The sequence below is a fragment of the Camelina sativa genome, chromosome 20 (genome assembly GCF_000633955.1).
Source record: "Camelina sativa cultivar DH55 chromosome 20, Cs, whole genome shotgun sequence".
In the NCBI taxonomy this organism is placed as follows: Eukaryota; Viridiplantae; Streptophyta; class Magnoliopsida; order Brassicales; family Brassicaceae; genus Camelina; species Camelina sativa.
In genome coordinates, this window is record NC_025704.1 from 1509752 (window position 1) to 1534222 (window position 24471).

At 34.7% G+C, this 24471-nt stretch overlaps 5 protein-coding genes across 7 annotated transcripts; 3 read left to right on the plus strand and 2 right to left on the minus strand.

Moving 5' to 3' along the window:
* Positions 71-5013, minus strand: LOC104768593 (protein argonaute 5-like). The gene is made up of 20 exons (XM_010492597.2): positions 4434-5013; positions 4121-4317; positions 3833-3985; positions 3613-3743; positions 3352-3452; positions 3147-3250; positions 2931-3066; positions 2722-2838; positions 2512-2619; positions 2353-2427; positions 2126-2242; positions 1886-2024; positions 1701-1822; positions 1486-1623; positions 1250-1392; positions 1109-1171; positions 783-982; positions 623-696; positions 441-535; positions 71-335 (listed from the first exon to the last, which is right to left on the minus strand). The coding sequence occupies exons 1-20, from the start codon at positions 4959-4961 to the stop codon at positions 131-133; spliced, it is 2946 nt and encodes a 981-aa protein (XP_010490899.1). The 5' UTR covers positions 4962-5013; the 3' UTR covers positions 71-130.
* Positions 12499-15129, plus strand: LOC104768596 (probable methyltransferase PMT7). The gene is made up of 7 exons (XM_010492600.2): positions 12499-12676; positions 12890-13304; positions 13400-13689; positions 13778-14155; positions 14246-14492; positions 14584-14722; positions 14823-15129. Exons 1-7 carry the CDS (start codon positions 12499-12501, stop codon positions 14979-14981), a joined length of 1806 nt encoding a protein of 601 aa, XP_010490902.1. The 3' UTR covers positions 14982-15129.
* On the plus strand, positions 15324-17774 carry LOC104768597 (dehydrogenase/reductase SDR family member on chromosome X-like). Its single transcript, XM_010492601.2, has 10 exons — positions 15324-15613; positions 15714-15920; positions 16027-16093; positions 16179-16207; positions 16302-16510; positions 16587-16705; positions 16802-16897; positions 16985-17060; positions 17236-17389; positions 17482-17774. The coding sequence occupies exons 2-10, from the start codon at positions 15717-15719 to the stop codon at positions 17623-17625; spliced, it is 1098 nt and encodes a 365-aa protein (XP_010490903.1). The 5' UTR covers positions 15324-15613; positions 15714-15716; the 3' UTR covers positions 17626-17774.
* Positions 18227-18949, plus strand: LOC104768598 (cysteine-rich and transmembrane domain-containing protein A-like). The gene is made up of 3 exons (XM_019241659.1): positions 18227-18397; positions 18479-18590; positions 18692-18949. Exons 1-3 carry the CDS (start codon positions 18364-18366, stop codon positions 18735-18737), a joined length of 192 nt encoding a protein of 63 aa, XP_019097204.1. The 5' UTR covers positions 18227-18363; the 3' UTR covers positions 18738-18949.
* Positions 18983-21193, minus strand: LOC104768600. Of its 3 annotated transcripts, none has more exons than XM_010492603.2 (7): positions 21103-21193; positions 20666-20757; positions 20449-20554; positions 20173-20355; positions 19660-20091; positions 19449-19535; positions 18983-19280 (listed from the first exon to the last, which is right to left on the minus strand). In XM_010492603.2, exons 2-7 carry the CDS (start codon positions 20711-20713, stop codon positions 19216-19218), a joined length of 921 nt encoding a protein of 306 aa, XP_010490905.1. In that variant the 5' UTR covers positions 20714-20757; positions 21103-21193; the 3' UTR covers positions 18983-19215. The 3 variants fall into 3 exon arrangements, with proteins under 3 accessions (XP_010490905.1, XP_010490906.1, XP_010490907.1); XM_010492604.2 differs by lacking the exon at positions 21103-21193 and adding an exon at positions 21024-21102; XM_010492605.2 differs by lacking the exon at positions 21103-21193 and adding an exon at positions 20900-21017.

The following is a 24471-nucleotide window of genomic DNA, read 5'->3' on the forward strand; positions in this document are numbered from 1 at the left end:
AACGCATAATTATAATCCTAACAGACAAAGTAGGCTGAGTCCTTTCAAATTATTCCAAGCCAAACCCCAAAGGAGATAAAAACCGAGAGCCGAATATAAACTGGCCAAATAGAGAGGTATCGTCACTTGATCAGCAATAAAACATCACTTCCTTGACGTTGTCTTTTACTTCTGGGAGCTGTGAAGCGACTGAACCTCCACTTGTTGTGTTCCTCGACCTGCTCGAGCCTCCATCTGAGAACTCACTCTCCATGTAATAGCGAGCTCGGAAAACAGCCAAGTGTGCGTAGTAAGCTGGTGGCACAATTGACACTGCTTTCGTGCACCTTGCATACCTGCATGCATAGTTTTTATATTTCGTTAAGTTTAGCGAGATCAGTTCAGACAGTTAAAAGATGTCATCAAAAAGGATCAATGTACAAAATGTTGTTGTTCCTTACGTGTAGCAAAGGTTGTTGGTTAGCGTTTGAAAGGCATCAGCTGAGACATCGTTCTCGTCGTAAAGCACATGGTAATGCGCTGGCCTGCTTGTTCCCTATTACACATTCATACATTAGAAGAAACTTTAATAATATAATTTATGCAGAGACAATGATGTCATTAATTTGGAAGCAATCAATACCTGTATACCAGCGTGGCTGTTCAAGTAGAAGTCGAACTCATTTGGATGACAGATTTGAGTGTCAACCACAGTACCTAAGAAGAAATGAAAATATATTAATTAAAGATTTTGATCATCAAAAGAATTCAGATGATCGAGAAGATCGAGAGATCGTGGAAACCTGGGAGAATATTGCCACTCCTATCAGTCATATCACGTTTCTCGTGTTGAGCAGGGAACAAACGAGTGTGGTGTCGTTTCTGGACTACCACAAAAGTGATACGAGGAAGATAATTCTCCTCGAGAGAGCTACAAGCCTCGCGTATAGCATTCATCTCATAGAACAGAACATCGTTATATTGCCCTTCGCCTACCCCATCACTGCATAATTAAAGAGAAACCAATTACAAAAAACCAGGTCAGTTGCTCATAGACATATTATTTACATTCAAGTAAAGCCAAACATGGTCATGAGCAGATTATAACATTTCAAGGAAAATCACTTACCGGTAGAATATGATCCTCTCAGGTCTCCGGCCCATAGCCTTTCTAAATGCTTTAAAGTGTTCCCTGAAATCATAAGTAGTGTCCCTTTTAATTGATCTTGTCAAAAACAATAGAAAACAGAATAACAAAAGTTGTTCTTACCTTATTAAACCAGCGTGGACTTTCCCTCGCTGGGGATCCTCTACCAGCTTATACAGGTCCTGAATGATTTCTACCCTATGATCCTGAGCAGAAACCAATCCTCGGTATTTTGATATTTCAGGCCAGTCCATAGAGGCCACAACCTGTAGTTTAAAGAAGAGAATTACATTTTCTGATGAATCACTTATGAAATGATAATACAAGTAAATAATATTAATTAATAAAGATATACATACAGCGGCAATAGATGGACTCGAGTCATCTCCAGGTTGCGGGTGAGTCACATCAGCACCCATGATTATGGTTGCCTTCTCATAAATAAGAGGTATGTTTCTTCTGATAGCCTCAGAAAGAACAGTGTTACTTCCCCCAGTCTGTTATACAAAAATAACCGTCTTACACCAACATAGATTAAAAACATTAAACAATTAAGAAGCATAGATGACTAAACCTTGACATTGATCTTCAATGCGACATTTTCCATGTACTGCCTACTGAATTCACGAACTTTTCCTGGTTGACAACACTGAGAGACGATCCCCAATTCTGTTTCACAGATCCTTTTGATTTTTCCTGCAGACAGAAAAAGAACTTCATGAACAGATATGTCGGAATAAATTTTACAGCAAATATAACCATAATATCCAGTCACCTCAGGTAATATAACAATCAGTAGTTGGAGTTTAGGTGCCCTTCTGTGGATATCATAGAGAGCTTCCTTAATTCTTTCAGGCGAATCAGAGATGGGCCGAATAATAGGCTGTCTATTAAATTGCTGGTATACATATATATATATATATATATATATAAAACAGTTAGTAACTTTTCGGGTGTGACATTGTGACAAGAACCAAACAGCATGAGATAAAGTCAGACCATTCCTTTGCTGACGCACATCCTAATCAGCTGGTTGCAGAACTCTTCCTGTAAACGTTGGTCAATCCCAAAAGCTACGCAAGTCCAAGAATCAACTGTTGCTCCATTAACCATTTTCTGTAGCACACATATATCACAGCCAAAGGAGGGTAAGAGAAAAATACAAGTATATTTCATATCTAGCTTCAAGTAAGCAAAAAGCCTATGATGGTCAATTACAGTATTACCAAGTCCCACATGTTCCACTGTCCTACCAATGGATTTATTATTGTCTCTCTACCACTCTGATCACGGTACTTCAACTGTAAAAAGAAACAACATCGTGATGAGCAACATTGACAAGAAAATGCAAAAGTAATAACAAAAGTGTAGTCGAGAAAAATCACCGATGGCGGAGGAAGTACACGAGCTTCAATCGAGGCCAGTTGGGGAGTCACTGACATCCCAAACTCCTTGCTCACACGATCATCGTTATAATTATTTTCCTCAACCAACTAATAACAGAAAGAAAAACAGACGTGCAAGATTAATTAAAGACTCCTTTTCCCAATGGAAGAATTATTGTAAAAGTGATGCAAAGAGGATAAAAAACCTACCACTTTGATTGAATCCTCTCTCTGTTTAGGTCGTTGGCAGGTAGCTCTTAGCAACGCCTTCACTTGCTTCTCATTGAGCCTTTTGGTGTATCTTTGCTTTTCAGCAATTTTACATAGCTGCAACAATCAGAAACAACCAGATATATATTTAATGCATCCAAGAAAATGATGGAGATAAAAAGAGTAGATGTTGAAATTAAAAATCATACTTCCATGGGTATGTAGACAGGTTTTGCGTCACTCCCAGTTTGGATAGCAGGTAGATGCTGGTAACGCACCGTACGATTATATTTTTCAGCAAAATGTTGTATAACCGTCTTCTCTGATTTGTCCTCTAAAGTGAACCTGAAAATTGTAAGAACAAAAGTAACATGTTCAATGATTCTGCACTTGGTCAAGGCTCAATGAAGTAAGCGAATCTTCACCTTAGCTGACTGATGGGAGAGCTGGAAATCCCAGTAATCTTGGCACTTTTTTTGTTATCCCAATGTACCAACGTAACTTTTAGTGTCTTCAAAGCTTTCTTCACCTAGATGATACCAACATAAGATTTTCAAGATACAAAGTATAAAAGGCATCCTCTTCAAATAATATTAACAATTTAAATGAGGAGTAAAGTCAGAGATGAACCTTAAGCCGATCTGACTCCCTAAGTGGTCTGTTTATATTCAGAAACTTGCTAATAAAGTCTGTGACAAGAATCGGTTCATAGAATGATCTAGCTGAAACGTCTGCATCATATAAGAAAATAAACATAGCTATAATGCATCAAAATAATCTCCACTCAAAATCAAAAACAAAGTAGAATAATTGAAATCTCAACCAAAAAAAAAAAAAAGAAGAGATTAAATCAACAGCATAAACACAGGAAAACATTTAACATGTTCTTACCGACATTAAGAGACAAGCCCATCTGAGTTAGCCTTAGACTTTGGAAATAACCTTTGCAGTAGTCAATACCATCTCCAAGCCCACCCGTACCAAAAACAGTGCTGAAGAAAGACCTCCCAACAGAGACATACCTGCACAGAAGTAATACATGCAGGGAATATCTTAAGTCTATGCCCATATAGCTTTTATTAATTAATACGGAAGTTTAAGCAAATTCTACTTTTGAGAGGGCGTATCCCTGAGAGCAACATCAAGAACTTGGATAACATCAGAGGGAGCATCTCTTTGCTTCTGACTCAAAAACTGTCGCAACTGATCGAGATCAGGTCTTGATGACGCCTTCTTTATAGCAACTTTAAACTCTCTGTCCTTCCTGCCAAATAGAGTCACAATGCCAAACAAAAACAAAAAAAATGTAAATAAAAAGGTGCAACGAGCATTTTTTCTGAACAAAACAAACAAACAAACCCATTTTACGAAGAGTTTTTTAAAAGGCATATTATATTACCCAAAAAAAGCATCAGCCGTCAGATTCACATCTAAATCTTTCGATTCAAAAGGTAAAGCACCAGCAGTATACATGCTTTTCCTTCCATCATACGCAGGAGTCTTCCCTCCCAAGTCAGAATCTTTAAATGTTTCAACCAATTCTTTCATCACTTTCCTGTTCACTGCCTTTGATTTCACCTCAGGATTTATCGAAACCTGCATGTAACCCAAAAAACAAAAAAAGAACAAAACTTTTAGCCGTACATCTCCATTCATAAAACAACAACGCTATATGACAAGGAAATGATTACGATCGAAGGAGAGAGACTTACATCGTAGTGGTAGAGATCACGATCCGCAAATTGAACAAGAAAATGATTCGCACGGACAGTGATTTCCTTCCCCATAATACCAAATCCTGGCCGTAACCGACGTGTCACCGCCTTCGACGACTCCGGTGGAAGCGTAGCCTCTGGTTTCGTCTCCGCTGGAGTAATATGAAGCTTCGAAATCCCCGCAGCAGCAGCGTAAGAAACCTTGCTTCCCTCTTTAGACGAAGACGAAGCAACAGACACCGTCGTCTTCGATGAAGACGCAACTTGACTCGCCCTCGGATCTCCGGTTTCGACGTTACCACGGCCTCTCCCAGCAGTAACAGGAACTTGACTCGCCGTAGGATCTCCGGATCCGACGTTACCACGGCCTCTCCCCCGAGACACAGGAACACCACGGCCACGATGAGCAGAAGACTGATCAGACGGAGAACGAACACCACGGCCACCATGAGCAGAAGACTGGTCAGACCTCCGTCCTCCTCTGCCACCACGACCAGCGCCGCCGTAAACACCACGATTCGACATTGTGAAAAAAAAAGCAGAAGAAACCTTACAGAAGAAGAAATCAAAAACTGAGAGAGAGAAAAAATGAGAAGAAAATGGTTTACTGTGTTTTGAGTTTGTAGAGAGAGTGGGACGACGTCTCCCGCTATTTATAGAAACTGAAACAAGCGAGATTACTATTTTACCCTTATAGTTTTGCCCCCCTCGTTTCTGACGATTTTACCCTTTCTGCTTTGCCTATCTCTTTATTTTTTTAACTGTACGGAAATATGTAATTGACTAATTTACCCTTGTAGCTTCATGACCACGTTCCTCGTAATTTCCTCTGTTGTCTTTTTTCATGAATTGGAGTCTGTATATACTTTATTCCAGCTTTTTTTTTTGTATTTTACTTGAAGAACTTATATAATTCGTGAACTTTTTAATATAGACGAAAAGAAACATTTAACGATTTGTATTTCTTAGAAGTCCAAAGAAGATTTGTATTAGTGAATATTGAATCATAAAGATAAGTATCATCTCAGCTAAATTATGATTGATGATTTGATATATATATATATATATATATATCTGACACATTCATAATATCCCTCTTTAATTACACCACCATCACGTCAGTTTTTTTTTTTACTGATGTTAAAAGGTTTGGGATTAATGTTTGTTTGTTCTTATTTTTTTTTTTCATTAATTTATACAACCCATGTCGTACGAATTAGCATTTTTTCTTTATTAGAGAGTTTGTATTTGAATTATTATTTAAACAATTAGAAATAATTGTTATTACTGTATTATCTTTTATGGACTTTAGTTTATTTGCATTGTGAGACTGCTTTATATTTACGCAAAGGACCGATTTGAAAATAAACTGTTTCCTTTTATAATGAACTGTTTGTTGTAACTATCGAATAATTCAATTTTGTGGGAAATTTTAAGTAATTTTGTGGGAATTAAAAGTGTACGTAGAACATGCTAATCCTTATTAATATTTGTTACCATTCTATATTCTTATTGGTGGAGTTTGACTAACGAGTAACGACTACAACTTAATGTTCCTTCTTTTAGCGTGTTTAAAATGGTAATGAAACAAAATTCAAAGATTATTGCTATGGATGTTAATAGTCAAAATTTTGCTTACTACTCCCTCCGTTGTTTTAAGCAAAACACGTAGATTAAATTTTTTTTACTTTTAACAAGTTCAACCAATTAAAAACAATACTGCATAATATAAAATACTAAACTAATCTAAAAGTTGCATTGAAAATTAAAAACATCCTAGGTGAATTGAAACGGAGGGAGTAACATTTTATGAGATGTGATTTACTCCTTTTTAGACATAGGTGAATTGAGACGTGGCACACATAGGAATACTTATAGCTTTTTAAGTTACTAACATATCATTTTGTAAGACAATCGATTATGAGAAAACCATTTTTTGGAGTGGTTTTTATTGATTTGAATAGTTTGTAGATTTATCATTTTCTAAGTTACATAAATATGATTTAACATGTGGTTTTATTCGTTGTGTTTGGGTTTAGTCGATTCTATTTGCTCATAAAATTTAGTATTTGGTATAAAGTATGTACTATATAAAAAAAAAAAAGATCGAGAATACATAAATTATTAAAAATGGCAAATCCACAAATTATTCAAATTTAAAAATTTTAATGAGGTGAGGTTATTAGTGTTTAAGTGTGATTTTTAATTCTTTTATTTTTGACAATTTTTAAAATCTGGAAAAATTGTTGACCATCTAGACATAATGAGAAATAATAATATAGAGTTGCACTGAGCTGTTAACCATCTAGGGGCCACTTCGTTTGTCTATCGCCAGCGACATAGACCAGCGATAGCGACTAAAAGTTGTTTGTTTGTCTGTCGCTAATTCAGCGACCAGTCGCAGCGACTTTTGCCAGCGATCAACGACTGTAATTTTCAGTCACTAAAATTTTCAGCGATCAATCGTTGGATCCTTCGACAAGCAAATGAACAACATAGTGGCAAAAAAAAAATTGATAAATTAAATATGATCAAAACTAAACTTAATATAACTACATATAGTTATTAAAATTAAACTAAATCTAACTAAATAAAATAACTAAATAAAAAATTAATTTGAGTATATTTAAATAAATTATAAATAAATCAATTATAACCAAATTAAGTTTAATATATTAAATTGAATAAAATAAAATTACAAATTCAAATTAATTATTTAAAAATAAGTAAATATGTTTTTAATTTATTTTCATAATATATGTAATTTACATTTTATTTAAAAATATAAATTATCAAAAGTTAAATATTATTATTATTTTTTAAAAATATATAGTAATTAGTCGCAGCTACATGCAAATAACACAATAAGAGTTTTCAGCAACCAATCGCTGGATCCAGCGAAAAGCAAACAAACAGAACCATTGTATACATTTTTTTTAAAGTCTTCGTTGCTTTTAGTTTTCAGACAAATGTAATGATAATCGTAAGTAACAATGTATCAATCTACACAAGTAATAGTTAGACAATTTTAAGAACATTTTGTTACTTTTAAAATCATTGTAAGTTATCATATGAGATTTTCCTGTATTTTGACACTAGCAGAGAAGCACGGATCCACTAAGCGTGAAGCTATTAGACACTACACGAAGAGAAGCTGAATGAACAATTCACTCAGCTTTGAATCGGAAATGTCTCTCTTTGTGTTCCACTCACATCAGTGATGTATACTTGGTAACTTGGGTAAAATAACTCTTCAGGATGTAGATGGTAGTTCATTCATCGATGTCAGGTGATCTATGTTAAAATGGTCATTCCTGAGAGATCAGGCGAAAACGCATGCCAAAAGTGTGCATCTGTCTCGATATCATCTCTCAGTCAATGACCAAATGGATGAGAAATGCAAAATGTGATAATCATCAGCATCAACCTAAACTGTTGCTTGCTAAGATCGAACATGTTCGTTCCTATATGATCGTCAGTATTGAGACTCAACATTGTGATCTCATTGGATCCACCAGAAGTGGCTATGGATGATATTATGTGGTTGACTGGATGAATATTTGGTCAAGAAATTGAGATGAATATAGAGGGTTGGAGATACTCTTACGATTAAGGGGGTGGTGAGTCTGAATAAGTGTGAGATCTTCATTTTCTATCTCTCTTCGAAGTTGAGGTTTTGTAAAGTCGCAAGGTTTATATAATACTAGATAAGGCCCGCGTTATTACGTGGGTACAAATTTTTAAAAAAATTATTGACAATAATTAAGTAGTAATATTACCTGTTTTTAGATTTTATTTCGTAACATTTTAAATATTGAATATGGATTTCTCATATTTCATTTTAAACTCTCTCAGTTTCATTATATAAGAGTTTTAAGGATTTTTCTGCTTTATTTGATAATATTTTCTTAATTTTCTATTGACAATTTTTATTAATATAACAATTTATGACTATTTGAATTATGCAGTATATTGTCCTTTTGGTTGAAGTTTTATAAATGAGATAATATTTATTGTTTATTAATCTTTATGCTTTTACCCAAAAACTCTTTTTTTCCTCAAATGAAATATATATTGATTAGTAATGATCATTATAAAGAGGGTCACTTAGCCATGAAGACTGTAAAACAGAGTCAGTGTAATATTCAGAATTTAAACAACCAAATTTAACTAAGGCATGAGCCACTCTATTACATTCTCTCTTTGTGAAAGTAAACAAAGGTTGATGTAATTTTGAAGACCAAGTTTAAGTCATGAACAAGATTTGTTAAAGAAACATCAACACTTTGACCATTGACTATTCTAATAAGAGTTTCACAGTACCCTTCAAAAGTTACTGAATGATATCCTCTAATCCGTGCCTGTTGTATTGCAGTGAGCAATCCTTTTGTTTCTGCCTCTAAGGGAAATCGTACACGGTTAAGTCTGGTTGCTCCCCACACTAAAGGGTCACCTTGATGATTTCTAAATATCCATCCTCCAGTTGACTGGTGAGAGTGATGATCATAGCTCGCATCAAAGTTGCATTTTATGATCGGAGAAATTGGGGGTATCCATGTAGTTATGTTCGTTCTTGTAACAGGTATTGTTGGGTGTGTGTAATGTAAATTGCTTACTCAATCCTTTGTGTCTGACTTTGACTGTAAAACTGTTTTCGATGCACTCTCACGATAATTGTTGAAAACTTGATTGTTTAAGAAGAATTAACAAATAACAAAATCTTCAAACCAAAATCTTCTCTTTAACAAATAATAATCGTTTGATCATGACCAAAACTTGATGCACCCAAAAACTCTTATAGGACTGGGTGTATCATTTAAATATCTATACCATCATAATACACCATATTTTAAGTTTAATTACATATTTTATCTTAATGCATAGAATCATAAGATACATATTAAAACATAAAAATTACTAATATTCTTATATGATTTTTTTTAAAATGATACATATTAATATATATATTTTCAATCTAAAATAAATTTTATCGTTAGACATTCAGTTTAGTAATCACATTTAACTATCTATTTCATCGTAAAAACTATAATTAACTTTTTCATGGATTAGAGTAAAATTTTTAATAATAAAAATAATATGAGCATCATATGTATACTGTTAGTATTTTAAATTTAACAATAAAATAATCAGTAAAAAAGTCAGTTAACATCCACAAAATTTTTAGAAATCCAACAATATCCTAAAACTATACTCATACACATCATGTATTGAATTTTTTTTTCTTTTTAAGTTTATTATTCTTTCAAGATTTTGTGTAATTACTTACAATAAAAATTGATATTACAACAAGAAATATAATTTATATCCAACTAATATTATGATAAATAACTTATGTTATTCCATTTACTGTAACTTTGTTATTTATTATTTATTGATTAATATACATGCTTAATAAATTTGGTTTTTGCTTACACATGTCAAATTTTATTAAGAACACACATATAATATGATTAGCATACAATGGAAAATATATTGATTTTGTTAGTTTTCCTTTTTGATTAAGAAAAATATATATTTTTAAAATATAAACATGTAAAATTTTCTAAATATAATTAGTTATCCTACTACCTCTATAAAAAAAAGATATAAAAAAAGATTTTTTTGACACGTGTCAACATCTAATCAATATATTTGACATGTGTCACAATCTTGTTAATGAGTAACTTTGACATCAAACTTTATATAATAAGATGGTTCTATTCCCTTTCTTGGCTGACTTTTCGTTGTTTTCATAGTTTTGGTTTCCATCTGTAGTGCTCATGTTTGAAACTTCTAATTGAGTTTCTTTCATTGGAATGACGTCTACCTCTCTCTATATATATGACAAATATATGAGACAATACATATCTTTATATTTAAATTCGTTTTCTTTTATGATTAGGCCAAAAATTTCAATATAACGTAGGATTGTTTTTATATAAGTTTAATTATTGTAGATTTTTTAGGATTTTCTTTAGAATAACAACGTTTATTTTTATTGTAAAACTATCTGTATGATTTCTTTAATGTTTTTGAATTATGGATTTTTTTCTGTTTGGACGGTTTCTTTTTCTATAAAACTACAAAGTTATAGAATTTACAACATAATAATAAGATTTATTATTATTTCAATAATCTTATTATTTTAGTAATCTACAACATAATAAGATTCTGACACATGTCGCGATATTATGAATTAGTAACTTTTGAAACCATACTTTATATAATTTATATATTATGATTAATAATTTTTTAATTTCTTGATTTTCTTAGAGATTCTTTTTTTTAAAAATAGAAATTTGTGTAAAATTTGACACTGTCACGATCTTATGAGTTAATAACTTTTGAAATTGACACATGTCACGATATGGTGATTTACTAACTTTGAGAACCAAACTTTATATAATAAGATGTAAATCCTTATTTTGCCGACAAAAGAATAAGATGTTTAACCGGAAAAAAAAATGAAAGGGTAAATCTTAAAATATATATATATATATATATATATATATATATTTTTGTCAAAATAAGGTTGAATGTAATTGAAATATCATCAATATGTTTCTTACTACATTTTTCAATTATTATGAATATAGATTTCTAAAATTAGATTTTTTTTTCTCTTTCTTTCTTTCTCAATACTATAGACCCATAGATTTATTACCTTATTATTCTTTTTTTTTTTGTCTTTCTGTGTTAAACATCTTCTTAGGAATATTTTTGATTCCTAATATTTATTTTTGGATTATTATGAATATTGTAGTTGTTATTTATTAATACTAGATATAAAAACAACCACATTCATATTCATACTTAGCAACAACAAAATAAGGTGATAAATCTTGCATGAGAAGATTTTTTGTGTTTTTTCTTTGGAAATTTATATTCATAATTAATTGAAAAATCTAGAAAGAAACTATTATATTTGACCCAAAAAAAGAAAAAAAAGAAAGAAACTATTTCATATATACATAATATAATATAATAAGCAACATATTTACATTCGTGCAATAACTCTAAATCAAAACAATTGAAGAACGTTACGTCGGAGAGAAATAAATAACAAAATGGAAAAAGTAAGAAGCATGTTCATAGCTCTTCTCATAATTTCTTCATGTAAGTCTTCCAAAACTAGTCATTTCTTTTGGTTCATATATTATATTATATATACATATATGATCTAGTTCGGTTTGGATTTGGCTTGAAATATGTTTCTGGTTTACATATATACATACAGGTCTGATAATGAGGAGCGAAGGTCACTTTCAATGTAAGAGTGCTTTGGATTGTGATCCTCTGGAGTTGCAGATTAGGGGGACATGCAACGTGTAGTCTACGATCCCAAAAATGTATTTGTGGTTATGGTTCTCGTATTGGTGAACAATGTTCTACACTCAATGACTGTGACTCTTCTAGTTGTCCATCAAACTATGATTCTGTCTGCCTTAGAGGCGTCTGCACCTGTATCATCCATTGATTAATCTCTCTCTCTCTCTCTAGCTAGTGATTGGTGATATCGATGATGTAAGAAGAAATTTCCATTATAATTCATCTATATATATGAGATGTAACATCTATGGACATCATGAGTAATAATAATATAAAGTTGACTGAGCTATTATATACGTTTTTTTTCAAGTCATCGTTGCTTTTAGTTTTCAGACAAAAGTAAATAATCCTAACAATGTATCAATCTACACAAATACGTCTTATGGTAATAGTTAGACAATTTTAAGAACATTTGGTTGCTTTTAGTAATAGTAACGAAAATATAGGGAGTGAAGATGTGAATAGAAGAAGTTTCGAGGGACAGTTTGCAAAAAGACATGAAGGATCAAAATGTGTCACGTGTCTCTCACATGGTTTGCCGACGGGAGTGACCGAGATCTTCATCTTTGTTGTCTCTCTTCTTCGAAGCTGAGCTTTTTTTATTTGTTGCTATGCTTCATCAGTTCACTCACTCAACAAAAGATTCACATGAGTTTTAGAAAGCAAACTATAAGATCCAACGAGAGATAGATAGAGTTAGAAGAAGAGGAACGATTGATAAAGATTAAAGACCATGGGAGGAGGTTATGTGTTGGGTTCGGCTAGATCGGGGCAGATGATAATGGTGGCTCTTGTTCTAATGGTTGGATCCTTTTACGCCGGCTCTATCTTCGGAAACAATTCACCTATTTACATCTCCCATCCTTCTTCTTCTTCTTCCAATTCTTCTTCTTCTCCACCATCACAATCTGGTTCGCTCCCTCTCTCTCCCTATGTGTCTTTTTCAAAGTCTGTACCTTTTTCTCAGTAACATTGTTAAAGTTCCTTGCTTTGTTTGGTTTTTAGTTTCTAGAGCTAGATTGATTGAAACCCATTGAGATCGAATAGTTTTCTAAAGACATTGCTCTCAAGTTTCTTCTAGGATTAGGGCATGAATCGATAATGCAACAGTTTTGTGATTGCAGGTCCATCGAGTTTTGCTAACAAAATTGAGCTTACGTACCGGAGAAGTCCTGTTTTGATCCCTGAGAATGGTGTGAATGTGTGCCCTTTGGAGTTTAATGAGTATATACCTTGCCACAATGTCACTTATGTACAACAGCTTCTCCCAAGTTTGAATGTTTCCAGAAGAGAAGAGCTTGAGAAACATTGCCCGCCACTTGAACAGCGTCTGTTTTGTCTTGTGCCTCCGCCAAAGGATTATAAGATACCAATACGTTGGCCTACCAGCAGGGATTATGTATGGAGAAGCAATGTGAATCATACTCATCTTGCTGAAGTGAAAGGCGGGCAAAACTGGGTTCATGAACAAGGTCAGTTATGGTGGTTCCCTGGTGGTGGTACTCATTTCAAACATGGAGCTCCAGAATACATCCAAAGGTCTACTTGAATTTACCTTCTTCTTTTTTTGGATTGCGTTCGAATTTTATACTTATGCCTACTGCTTTTCTCTGAACTATTGTGTGTAACTTCAGGTTAGGAAACATGACGACTAACGAAACAGGGGACTTACGTTCAGCTGGGGTTGAGCAAGTTCTTGATGTTGGATGTGGAGTTGCTAGCTTTGCAGCTTATCTTCTTCCTTTAGGTATAAAGACAATGTCCTTTGCTCCTAAAGATGGTCATGAAAACCAAATTCAGTTTGCGTTGGAGAGAGGAATCGGTGCAATGATCTCTGCCATAGCCACCAAACAAATGCCATATCCCACAGCCTCATTTGATATGGTTCATTGTTCAAGATGTCGTGTTGATTGGCATGAAAATGGTATGTCTCTTGTGATGTTCTTTCTGTTTGTCAATGCTTTGCTTTGGTTTTGTATAGCTTTCACCTAATTTTGCGATTGGTTCTGCAGATGGTATCTTGATTAAAGAGGTTAATCGTCTTCTCCGGCCCAATGGATACTTTATTTATTCAGCACCACCTGCTTACAGAAAAGATAAAGATTTCCCTATGATTTGGGATAAGTTGGTCAATCTAACTACCGCAATGTGCTGGAAGCTCATTTCTCGAAAGGTACAGACAGCAATATGGGTGAAAGAAGATGACGAGGCTTGCCTTAGAAAGAATGCAGAGCTAGAGCTTATAACTATATGTGATGAGGCAGATGTTTCAAAAGCTTCATGGAAAGTTCCTCTTAGAGACTGTGTGGACATTAGTGAAAACGTACAACAGAAACCTTCTTCTCCAGCTGAACGTCTGTCGACATATCCTACAAGTCTAAGCAAGATAGGTACAGTTTCTTCTATTCAGTTCTCTGTAGAAACGACATAATGTTCCATCTGATTTCTTTAATTCAATTGGAAAAACTTTCTTTCTCAAGGCATCAGCGAAGAGGAGTTTACATTGGACACAAACTTCTGGAGAGAACAAGTCAGTCGTTACTGGGAGTTAATGAATGTGAACAAGACTGAAGTGCGAAATGTGATGGACACAAACGCATACATTGGTGGATTTGCTGCAGCTATGAACTCATATCCCGTATGGGTCATGAACGTTGTACCTGCTACGATGAACAATACCTTATCCGGAATTTACGAGAGAGGCTTAACCGGTGCATATCATGATTGGTAAGCAAATATGATCACTTTCTCAAGATTTAATCTTTTCCCACTTAACTTCAGAACCAATAGTAAAACTTGTGTTGTAATGTGTTGGTAGGTGTGAGCCATTCTCAACATACCCCCGAACATATGATCTGCTACACGTGGACCACCTCTTGTCTCACTATAAAATCCACGGTGATGGTTGTTTACTAGAGGACATCATGCTTGAGATGGACCGCATCATACGCCCTCAGGTAATTCACACAGAGCAGCACTAAACCAATCTTATCTTTTTTCTTATGTCTGTAACTTGGGAAGTAGTTTGTAATACACGGAGTTTGGTGGGGTTTGCAGGGATTCATCATTATAAAAGACGAGGAATCAATCATCTCAAGAGTGCGAGACTTGGCACCAAAATACCTTTGGGAAGTTGAAAGACATGAGCTTCAAGACAGATACAAGAAGACTGAAACTGTTCTGTTTTGCAGAAAGAAATTTTGGGCAATCGTTTGAAAGAAACATCTATTTGTGTAGATGCATAGAATTTTTTTTAACTTCTCTTTGGTTATTTAAGAGAAAGAAATTACAGAATTACGTCTCGTATGTTGTTATGTAATGTTTGTCCATTGATTGAGCGTAATAGAGATGTCTCCCTTGTACATGTGTTTGTTTCGCCACTCTCTTCAAAAGTCTCATAACCAAAACACTAGAGTTTGACTCCTGAGTGATAAAATTCTTCTTCTCCCTTCAATCATGTGATAAAATTCTTCTTCTCCCTTCAATCATTCATACAGTTCACACACACACACACACACACACACGATGAAAATAAATCAAAGCCTAATATTATAGAAAACTTTATTTTAACACGATGTGTAACACGATGAGCCTTGAGCTTTATTTTATACAGTAAAAATCGGATCTTGTCGATGTGGTAGCAAGTGAGTGAAACTGCAATAAGAAATAATTTTTGTCCCACATCGAACCGTAAGAAAAAAGCATAAACTAGCTTTCGTTTACCCACATCGGACTTGTGTTCTCTTCTTCTTCTTCTTCTTCTGTCGGAAAAGGGCTTCTGATCCTTTATTTCGGAATTAAAAATCTCTAATTTCTTCACTCCTTTATCTCGATTTCGCAAGGATCAAGTAAGTCTCTACAGCTTTCTTGTTCATTTGACTCCAACGTGAGAGAATCTTCAGTCTCTATTTCTTTTAATATCGTTGACTCTGTTTTTTTGTTGGGCAGTTGATGGAGAAACTGAAGGAGGCTTTGAGTTTTATCTGCTCATATAGTTTCTTGAGGATGGCTTTGTTTTGGCACACTGCCCTCCTTTTTTCTTACTTTCAATTGCTTAAAAGTAGTCTCTTTCGCTCTAAATCAAGTTCCTCTTCTTCTTGCTCTACTCATTCATTGACTACTAATTCACACAGACCTGTTTGTGTTATCACTGGTGTAAGTTCTTCTTGGGACTCTGTGTAATGTAGTTAACTCTCTCCCCCTCACTATACTTGTTAGTCTTCTTATTAGTTTCTGCTGTTGTGTGACTCTCTCTTTGCAGGCTACTTCGGGCCTTGGTAAGGCTACTGCGTTTAAGCTTTCCAAGAAAGGGTTCTACGTTGTTCTTGGTAATACACACCCAAAAAAGTGTCTCCTTTGCTTAGAATCTTGTTGATATGAAACTAGCAGTTGAATCTTTTCTTGATTTTGCAGTTGGACGGTCCTCCCACTTATTATCAAAGGTTTTCTACTGTCCCTTTGATTTTTCTTATACTAATAGAAAGAACCTCCCCCTTTCACCCTTTTTCCTTGATGCATGAATCTTTGTGTTAACAGACATTGAGTGAAATTAAGATGGAGAATGAGGATGCACAACTCAAAGCTTTTGAAGTTGACTTGTCGTCTTTTCAATCAGTTTCCAAGTTTAGAAACTCTCTAGAGCAATGGCTTTTAGAATCTGATTTACATTCTTCGATACAATTGTTGGTGAACAATGCTGGAATACTAGCAGCATCAAGCCGGCCAACCGTTGAAGGCTTTGACAGGTAAGGTTTTTCACTATGGTTTCATAACTTTGAACTTTTAAAGGTTTAACACTTTCTGTCTCCAAATATTTGTCAGGATGATTGCTACAAATTATGTTGGCCCTTTCTCTTTGACCAAACTTCTCTTACCCCTCCTGAGAAACAGCCCTGTGCCTTCACGAGTCGTGAATGTTACATCTTTTACACATCGTGCTGGTGAGTAGTTTCTCACATGTGATCTAATGGTTTCTATATTACAATGTGAGTTCAAATAGTTATTGTCGTTTCCTGGCATTTTTTTTATCTTGGTAGTTTTTGCTGGAAGGTTTGACATGGATTCTGTTACTGGAGTAAACTTTTCGAAATCAAAGCAGTATCCTTGTGCTACGATCTATGAGTATTCTAAATGTAAGGAAACCTACTCATATTTACAAGCATGTGTTTTCTCTTGTACCAAAGTGATGCTGATATTGTTTCTGATCTTTTGTTAACTAGTATGCCTTCTACTCTTCTCGTATGAGCTGCATAGACAGCTTCACCTCATGGATGATTCTCATCACATCTCTGTTGCGTAAGCGTCCTATATACTCATTTCTCTTTACCTTATCGCCCACTTCTTTATTATGTACTCTTCATATTTGAAACAAACCAGTCTTTAAGTTGAGCTATACTCTCTTACACAATCAGACCCTCTATTATTCTTCTTACTTATGTGATTACTCTTTTTTCATTTTGTTTTATTGTAGAGCGGTAGATCCAGGAGCAGTAAATACAAACATAACGCATGAGCTTCCTTCATATATACAAGTCATGGCGTTTTGGGGTCTCAAGATTCTTGGACTCATGCAGTCCTCAGAGGATGCAGCTGAATCTGTCATTGATGCTGCTTTAGCTCCACCTGTAAGATATGCTGGTTTTGGAAATTCTTCGTCTTATCTAACCTTAAATCTTATGTGGTTGATGAGCTCTATATTTTGATCTGTTTCTTGCAGGAAGTATCAGGCAAATATTTCTTTGGAGGAAAGGGCAGGACCATTGAATCTTCAGCGCTTTCCTGTGAACCAAAACTGGCTAAGGAACTCTGGGACACATCATGTCTCATATTCAACGAACTGCAACAAACTTACACTGGATAATCAAAATCATCTGTATACATTTGTCTTAGTTTTGGCTAATTACGTAATCCTAGGATACAAACTTCAAATTACTGTTCAAGTTTCTTACTGTAATCAAAAAACTTGTTGTCAATTTTTGAGCCATCCAAATAAAAGTGTGATTAGACCAACATTCGGCTTTCAATCCCATTGTGGTGACCACAAGTTGATAATTTTTAATGTTTTGTTTTGAAAAGTATGATTCCAAAATAAAATAAAATTAAACGAAGAAAGGATAACTAGGTGTTGCTAGTAGCTAGTTTCAATCTTTTGTTTTGTTGTCTTACTAAATTCTCCTACAAGACAGGACAAGCAAAGAAGAAGCAAACAAGTGTGAAAGCATTTGTAAAGAACCTCAAAAAGGCGAGTGAAAGTCTCCTTTTCACATATAAAACACACATGGAAATGGAACCTTTTAGTTTTCGCAGTAGCCCCTTCATGAAGGAAGGTATAAAGACTACAAAACGAATAAGCCGAAAGTCAGAAAAAAATCAAAGAAGAATATTTCATCTGACAATGAGCCACCATTATAATTAATAGCTTAAAGATCAGAGCCTTATATAAGGAGAAGCATCCTCACAAAAATGTTTAACCTTATCACTAACCAAACCAAGAATCATATTCCCAAATCAAAATCCATTTGGTGTGTTTTGCAAAGTGAGAGAGCCAACACAAACAGAGGAGAGGAGTTCTTCTGTTTTTGTACACAGTTAAGTGAAGATGCAGGACATGAAAGATCAAAATCCTCCACAAGGTCAGATTTTTTCATCCCTGTCCAATAATGAATCAGGCATATTATGTAAAGATTTTGTAGTACTTAAACATTTCTTGACAGGATATCCAGCTGCAGAAGAAGTCTCTGAACAACCAGGTCAAGACAAAAAGAAGAAGAAATCACGGTTTTTCGATACAAAGCAGAAAGGAGACAGAGGCTTCATTGAAGGATGGTAAGGCTATAAACTAGCTAACAAAAATTCATCTATCTGTTGATAGCAACCAAAACTAGCTTAATAAGCATTGTTTTGTTTGTTTGTTACTTTCTATGCAGTCTCTTTGCACTATGCTGCTGCTGGATTTGTGAAATGTGTTTCTAAGGAAATGAAGGAACACTACAGTGTGTGAAGCTTCTTCCCTCTTCTGTATCTAAAGAATGGCTTTCATTATCTAATATATTACCTGAGAGAGAGAGACTTTCTAGACTATCTGTGTGGTGTGTGTGTTTATTGAAAGAAGGTTATTGTACTAGTAGTATGAAAAGGATCATCATATCTTCTGAGTTGGTATAAGATCATCATATTTTACGGGTCTCACAAGTTTTAGAGTTGGCCACAGAAGTCCATAAAAAAGTCCAATATCATAAATTATACAATCAAATCAAGTGCTTCTTAAATATTTATAACTAAAACGAAAATTCTCTACAATTGAGAATAATAATAGTAGTATACACCCCACTCAAAAATTGTCTTCCAAATCGTAATAATAATATTTCTATGTACACTAACCATGTAATTAAAACCTGCAAGTAGATGCAAAGGTCAAAAGCATGATGATGAAGCTCCAAATCTAACAAACCTATTTGCTACCGAGGTTTTTGTAAATGAAGCCTTCAGATATAGTCCCCAATCTCTCGTGATCTCCTACAAGAAAAAACACTTGTGGTTACTCTTTTAATTTCCTACAAGACTTACTGGTGTCTCTAGTTCCAGAATGAGTTTGCGTACTAGCTGAGATGAGCCAAAAACTCTATCGGACTAAAAGAAGAGGGACATCAAGTACGACATAATAACAAAGCCTCACGTGCTCACCTTGATGTTCTACCCTTTCGCTAGAGTCCAGGAAGTTTTCAGCATCAGCCAATAGGAATGGTGATCCATCATAGCTCTCCAGAATCTCTGGTTTTAAACAAGCAAATCACAGTAAAAAATAACGATGAATCCTGTTGTGCGAGTTTGTGCACAAATGTAAGCTTATTATGTGTGCTATAAAAAAGGGAGAACATGTATATGAAAATGAGACCTGAACTCTGGGAAAAATCAGCTGTCAGATCAGAGAGGCTGAAGTTCCGAGGAATTTGACCTAAGAACCCAAATGTAGAAGCGTCTGCATCAACAAGTGGATCATTGAGGGATTGACTGCTGGACTCGTTGCTGAAAGATGCAATGGAGACATCTCCAACTGTGGACTGTGCTTCACCACCGTACATGTACGGAGCACAGTTTGAATATTCAGTCTCAGATTTAATCATTCCTTGCATCAAAGGCATATTTGTGGCCTGAGCGGAGAGCAAGTTTTGTGGAGGAGGATCAACTCTTCTACAATTGGTTGAAAAGTCCACATAAGAAGGCATATTTGTGTTAATAGCTGAGACTCCATTGAGGTATGCACTTGACAGATGAGGAGAGGACTGATCTGAGTCCTTGTGTCCAAACCATAACTGTTGCTGATTCACTGTTGAAAAAAAACCTACATTAGTTGCAACACGAAAACAAAATTTCCCTACATATATATATAGTTGAAAACAAATCTTACTTGATGGAACATGAGAACCATTCCTGTGTTGGTTAGAAGCCCCTCTGGTTGGATGAATCAGACGCATGTAGTTAGCCTGCTGCTCAAGCAGCTCGTTATATTCCATAATCTGGTACTTTACCTTGAGTCTCAGATAATACGCCCTGAAAAAATCTCGGTTCTCTTCTTCAAGCTTCTGCCAAACTGTGTCAACTCAGAGAAAGTTAAAGTGAGAGATCAAAGAAATCAGAACCAACATTGAACAAAGAGACCCAACATTGAAAAAAGTGTGGTTACCAAGTTGGGTAAAACCAGGTTCGATCTTAAACTTCTCTAGTAGAAAGTCAACAACTTCTTTCTGGTTCATGTAACGCTGGAGGCACCATTCAATACGATTCTGAACCTGCAAATAGAGTGAAACAACAGGCCAGAAACGAGAAATTATGTCACAATGCAAAATGAGTATTAAAAACTTCCTAGTCGAAGAAAATAGAAAAGGTAAAAGGAATCAAACCTTTTGTATATCTTCACGAGACACCCTTCTCACAGTTAAACTTGACATGGCTGAATAATATTACTACAAAGGAAGCCGATCTGATCTTGTTCCTGTCAGAAGAAGATCAATCAATCTCTGTCAGAATATAAACAACTCTAGTCTGATAACCAAAACATGTAATTTAACTCATAACTTAGCTGAGAAAAAGCAAACAAAATTGAAACTTTTAATCTAATGTATCAAAAATTTTACTAATCAATCTCTGAATTAGGGAATGGAGCAATCATCATCGAACAGATCGAAAACTAGAGTAGTTAATCGCAGGTAGGTATCATATGAAAGCCCAAAGATTTGTTAATTGAAAAAAACAACCAACCCAACGGATTAGAAGAAAGGGTCATTCATAGTAGTAGAGACTAGAGAGAGTAGAATCGATCATCAGAGAAAACCCTTACCGGAACCCCGAAAGCAAATCCGACGACCCAGACCAGACCAGACCTAACTTTTTTTTTTTTTGGTTTTTTAACGAAATAAGTGGGATTATTGGTTTGTGATTTGTAAAAAGTAATTTAAAATTATAACAAATTTAGCTTATTACATTTGGACTTTAATAAAGTCATTAAAAACTTTGTGTAATTTAATTAAAACAAAAGAATCTAAGATTATTAATGAATTCAATTATTATATTATTGGTTCATGATTTTATATATTTTTTATAAAATAAAGTTATGGAAAGTATCATAAAAATATAAAAATTGTTTAGAACACTTTACAAGATTTAAAAAAACTAATCAATAAAATTATAGAATATTCTCTAGCAATCATTCTCTAGCAATATTTTAAAGAGTATCATTATTGATAGAATGTACTACATTCTTTGGATAAGATGATAAAAAGTCTGGTGTAAATTTCAGATAATAACAATTTATGTTTCATATCAAACATTTAACGACTGTTACCGTTCTCACAATAAAGTCTCGATTTTGTTGTTGTTTTTCCAACTACTCTCCAATCTTCAAGGTGAAGAGATGGAAGAGAAGTGGCTAATCAACTTTTTCATATATGCACAAATGAACTTAGTCAAATTTATACATTAAACTTATACGGATGCTAAATCATACATATACTTTTAAAATTTTGAATTTCAAACTCCAAAATTATTTTTTTGTGCCAAATAATACAAAAACGTGCAAATCATTTCACCCTGTTTCACCATCATGATTTGATGATGTAAATGTAAACTTAGAGATCCAAAGGATGTTGTTTTCGCTATTCAAATAAAAATAAAAATTATTGTTGCAACATAGATTCGAACATGCAAAATCTAACCTCCAATTAACTTCTTAATCATTCATACATATGAAAGTATTGCAAATTAGTGAACAAATATGTAATATATCCTATTTTTTGAACAAAGAAACATTCAAATTAAGTTTTACAGGTTTAAGGTACAACATACAGCCCATTAAGGGCTTCTTTTGCCAAGGTATCAGTTTGACGATTTAGATTCCTAGGCACAAAAGTAAACGAAACAAAAGATAGATTTAAGGATAGTTCGAGGATGTCATGAAGAATTCCGTGGGCTCCTTCGAGTGGAGCTTCCGATTGAGAGCTTTGACTAGCATCTACGAGTCTGAGGCAAATTGAATGTTCTTGAGATCTGATTCTACTGCAACACATAGCACAACTAGTGTTGCCATAGCTTCGGCCATCAAAGGGAAGGATACAGACGGAAAAGATGAAGATCCTTCATTAACTATCTGTTCCTGCTTATCTTTAAAAATCCAACCGAAACCAGCACGTATGTCGTCCTTCCAAGCCGCATCAATGAAGCAGGTTAGAAAATCTCTTGGCATATTGATGGTTGCTGCTGGTTCTTTCCTATAGGGCTTTGGGCTGACTGCCATTCTTTCGCCCTCAGTAGAGCTAGCTGGATCGCTTCCTCCGGTGAGGTTGCCTTTTTGTTAAAGATGAGGTTGTTTCGGACTGTCCAAATTGTCCATATAATCCAAGGGGACACCGGTCCATCACTCAGTCCCGTTGGTGGAAGACACAGTAGGGAGTTTGCAAACCGGATCCCGTCTTTTACAGAGATGATGGACAGGGGGTTTAACGTTGGATTTAATATATCCTCTTATGTTTCTCTTTTTAATTCAATGTTTTTCTTCTTCTCTCTTTCCCATAAAGTATTATTTTCTATTTTAATATACCATTTTTCACTTTTTCTTGTCTTCTGACTCTTTTTTTTTCTTTCTTCAAAGAATTTTTAATTTTTATTTTAGAGTATGTTTCTTTTTCTTCCTATTGTACATAAAACTCAGATTTTCTATTTGAGTACACGAGAAAACCCCGCCGGATTACATGGCTTCCGCGGCAATATTCTCATCTCTTCAGCAAAGGAGATTTAGTGAGAAAAGCCACTTTTGAAACTAAAGTTATGAAGAATGTCACTTTTAGTTTTTCTTTTTTAGAAATACCACTTTCTAATTTTATGTCATATGATAAAAAGACGTTTATACCCTTGAACTAAAGAAAGAGATGATTTAAGAAAAAAAATTGGAGGAGTGGTGAATTTTACGGCACAAAAAGTCACATATGCTAAACTTATGGTGGACCAGATCCAATGCTCAATCATGTTTAGTCCATCTCTAATTTGTCCTTCGACCTCTAAAGTGGACCTAATCTGTTTAGTTTGACTCTACTTGTCCATCACCAAGTCTGATTACACATGTACCGATCTTATTATGCCTCTAATGGACCAGATTTAACGCCCGAAAATTTTTTGTCCACCACATTTATGTCCTTCGTTCCTTTAGTAAACAATATCCACTTGGTTGACAACACTTGTCTATCCCAATTATGTCATTCGCTCTCGTAATGGACCATACCTACTTGGTTGACAACACTTGTCCATCAGTAACATGCAACCATTTTCTCCACTTTGCAGGCTTTCTGCCGCAAACCAATCTTATTGTGCTTTCGGTGGACCAGATTAAACGTCCAAACAGGTTAGTGGACCATATTATGTCCTTCGGTCTCCTTAGTGGACCATAACTTCTTGGTTCACAATATTTGTCCGTCAATAACTTTAACTTGGTCCACCTCTGCAGGTGAGGCACAAACATAATCATAAGACCAACCAGCGGATAAACAAGTTATTTACCAATGCAAGATGTCATCCTCAACCAAGTGGGGTGAATATTATAGAACACTAGGGAGGTTCGCAACAGTGTGACTAAGATGGAAGAAGATGAGTATAGAGGTTCATAGCACCAGCATAGAGAGCGACTGAGATGGAAGAAGATGAGTATGGAGGATCGCAACACCGCTGTGTATGGCAACTGAGATGGAAGAAGATGAGAAGTTTTGAGCTAGAATAAGAAATCTGGGACTTGACAAAAAAAAAAAGAGATTTGAAAAAAAATACGTTTGCGTTTCAACTCTTATAAAAAAAAACTGAAATAAATTAATTAATTTTAGGTTAAAAGAGATAAGAGTATAATAGTCTTTTAGATGTAGGCTTGTGGCATGCAGGAAAAGACTTTAGGAGAAATGGCATTGGGAAAAACCTTTGGTATTGTGTATGGTAGAACTAATAATTTGTGTTCTAACCCCATTGACCTTTCCGGCATTGGCGCGTTGCTATTGTTCAAAACCTAGCTTCCATCACGACGAATGTCGTTTTGTGTTTCAGCAGTAGAACTAGACATCGTTATAAACAGAATTAAAGAAAATAGGGAAATCGAAATCAACCGATTATAGACAATCAGGGAGCAAAAGAATCCTTCTTGCGTTTTTCTTCTTCAATTTAATTTGAATCTAAT

Excerpts from the sequence above, each read along its gene's own strand:
- LOC104768597 (XM_010492601.2), top strand. The coding sequence starts at position 15,717 with ATGGAGAAACTGAAGGAGGCTTTGAGTTTTATCTGCTCATATAGTTTC. Across the intron at positions 16,094-16,178 it reads AGGGTTCTACGTTGTTCTTG|TTGGACGGTCCTCCCACTTA; the intron begins GTAATACACACC and ends TTGATTTTGCAG. Across the intron at positions 16,208-16,301 it reads CCTCCCACTTATTATCAAAG|ACATTGAGTGAAATTAAGAT; the intron begins GTTTTCTACTGT and ends TTGTGTTAACAG.
- LOC104768600 (XM_010492603.2), bottom strand. The coding sequence starts at position 20,713 with ATGTCAAGTTTAACTGTGAGAAGGGTGTCTCGTGAAGATATACAAAAG. Across the intron at positions 20,092-20,172 it reads TGGTTCTCATGTTCCATCAA|TGAATCAGCAACAGTTATGG; the intron begins GTAAGATTTGTT and ends TTTTTTCAACAG. Across the intron at positions 19,281-19,448 it reads CGAAAGGGTAGAACATCAAG|GAGATCACGAGAGATTGGGG; the intron begins GTGAGCACGTGA and ends TTTTTCTTGTAG.
- LOC104768596 (XM_010492600.2), top strand. The coding sequence starts at position 12,499 with ATGGGAGGAGGTTATGTGTTGGGTTCGGCTAGATCGGGGCAGATGATA. Across the intron at positions 13,305-13,399 it reads GCTCCAGAATACATCCAAAG|GTTAGGAAACATGACGACTA; the intron begins GTCTACTTGAAT and ends GTGTAACTTCAG. Across the intron at positions 14,156-14,245 it reads TACAAGTCTAAGCAAGATAG|GCATCAGCGAAGAGGAGTTT; the intron begins GTACAGTTTCTT and ends TTCTTTCTCAAG.
- LOC104768593 (XM_010492597.2), bottom strand. The coding sequence starts at position 4,961 with ATGTCGAATCGTGGTGTTTACGGCGGCGCTGGTCGTGGTGGCAGAGGA. Across the intron at positions 3,251-3,351 it reads GGGAGTCAGATCGGCTTAAG|GTGAAGAAAGCTTTGAAGAC; the intron begins GTTCATCTCTGA and ends GGTATCATCTAG. Across the intron at positions 3,067-3,146 it reads TCTCCCATCAGTCAGCTAAG|GTTCACTTTAGAGGACAAAT; the intron begins GTGAAGATTCGC and ends TACAATTTTCAG.
- LOC104768598 (XM_019241659.1), top strand. The coding sequence starts at position 18,364 with ATGCAGGACATGAAAGATCAAAATCCTCCACAAG. Across the intron at positions 18,398-18,478 it reads AGATCAAAATCCTCCACAAG|GATATCCAGCTGCAGAAGAA; the intron begins GTCAGATTTTTT and ends ATTTCTTGACAG. Across the intron at positions 18,591-18,691 it reads AGAGGCTTCATTGAAGGATG|TCTCTTTGCACTATGCTGCT; the intron begins GTAAGGCTATAA and ends CTTTCTATGCAG.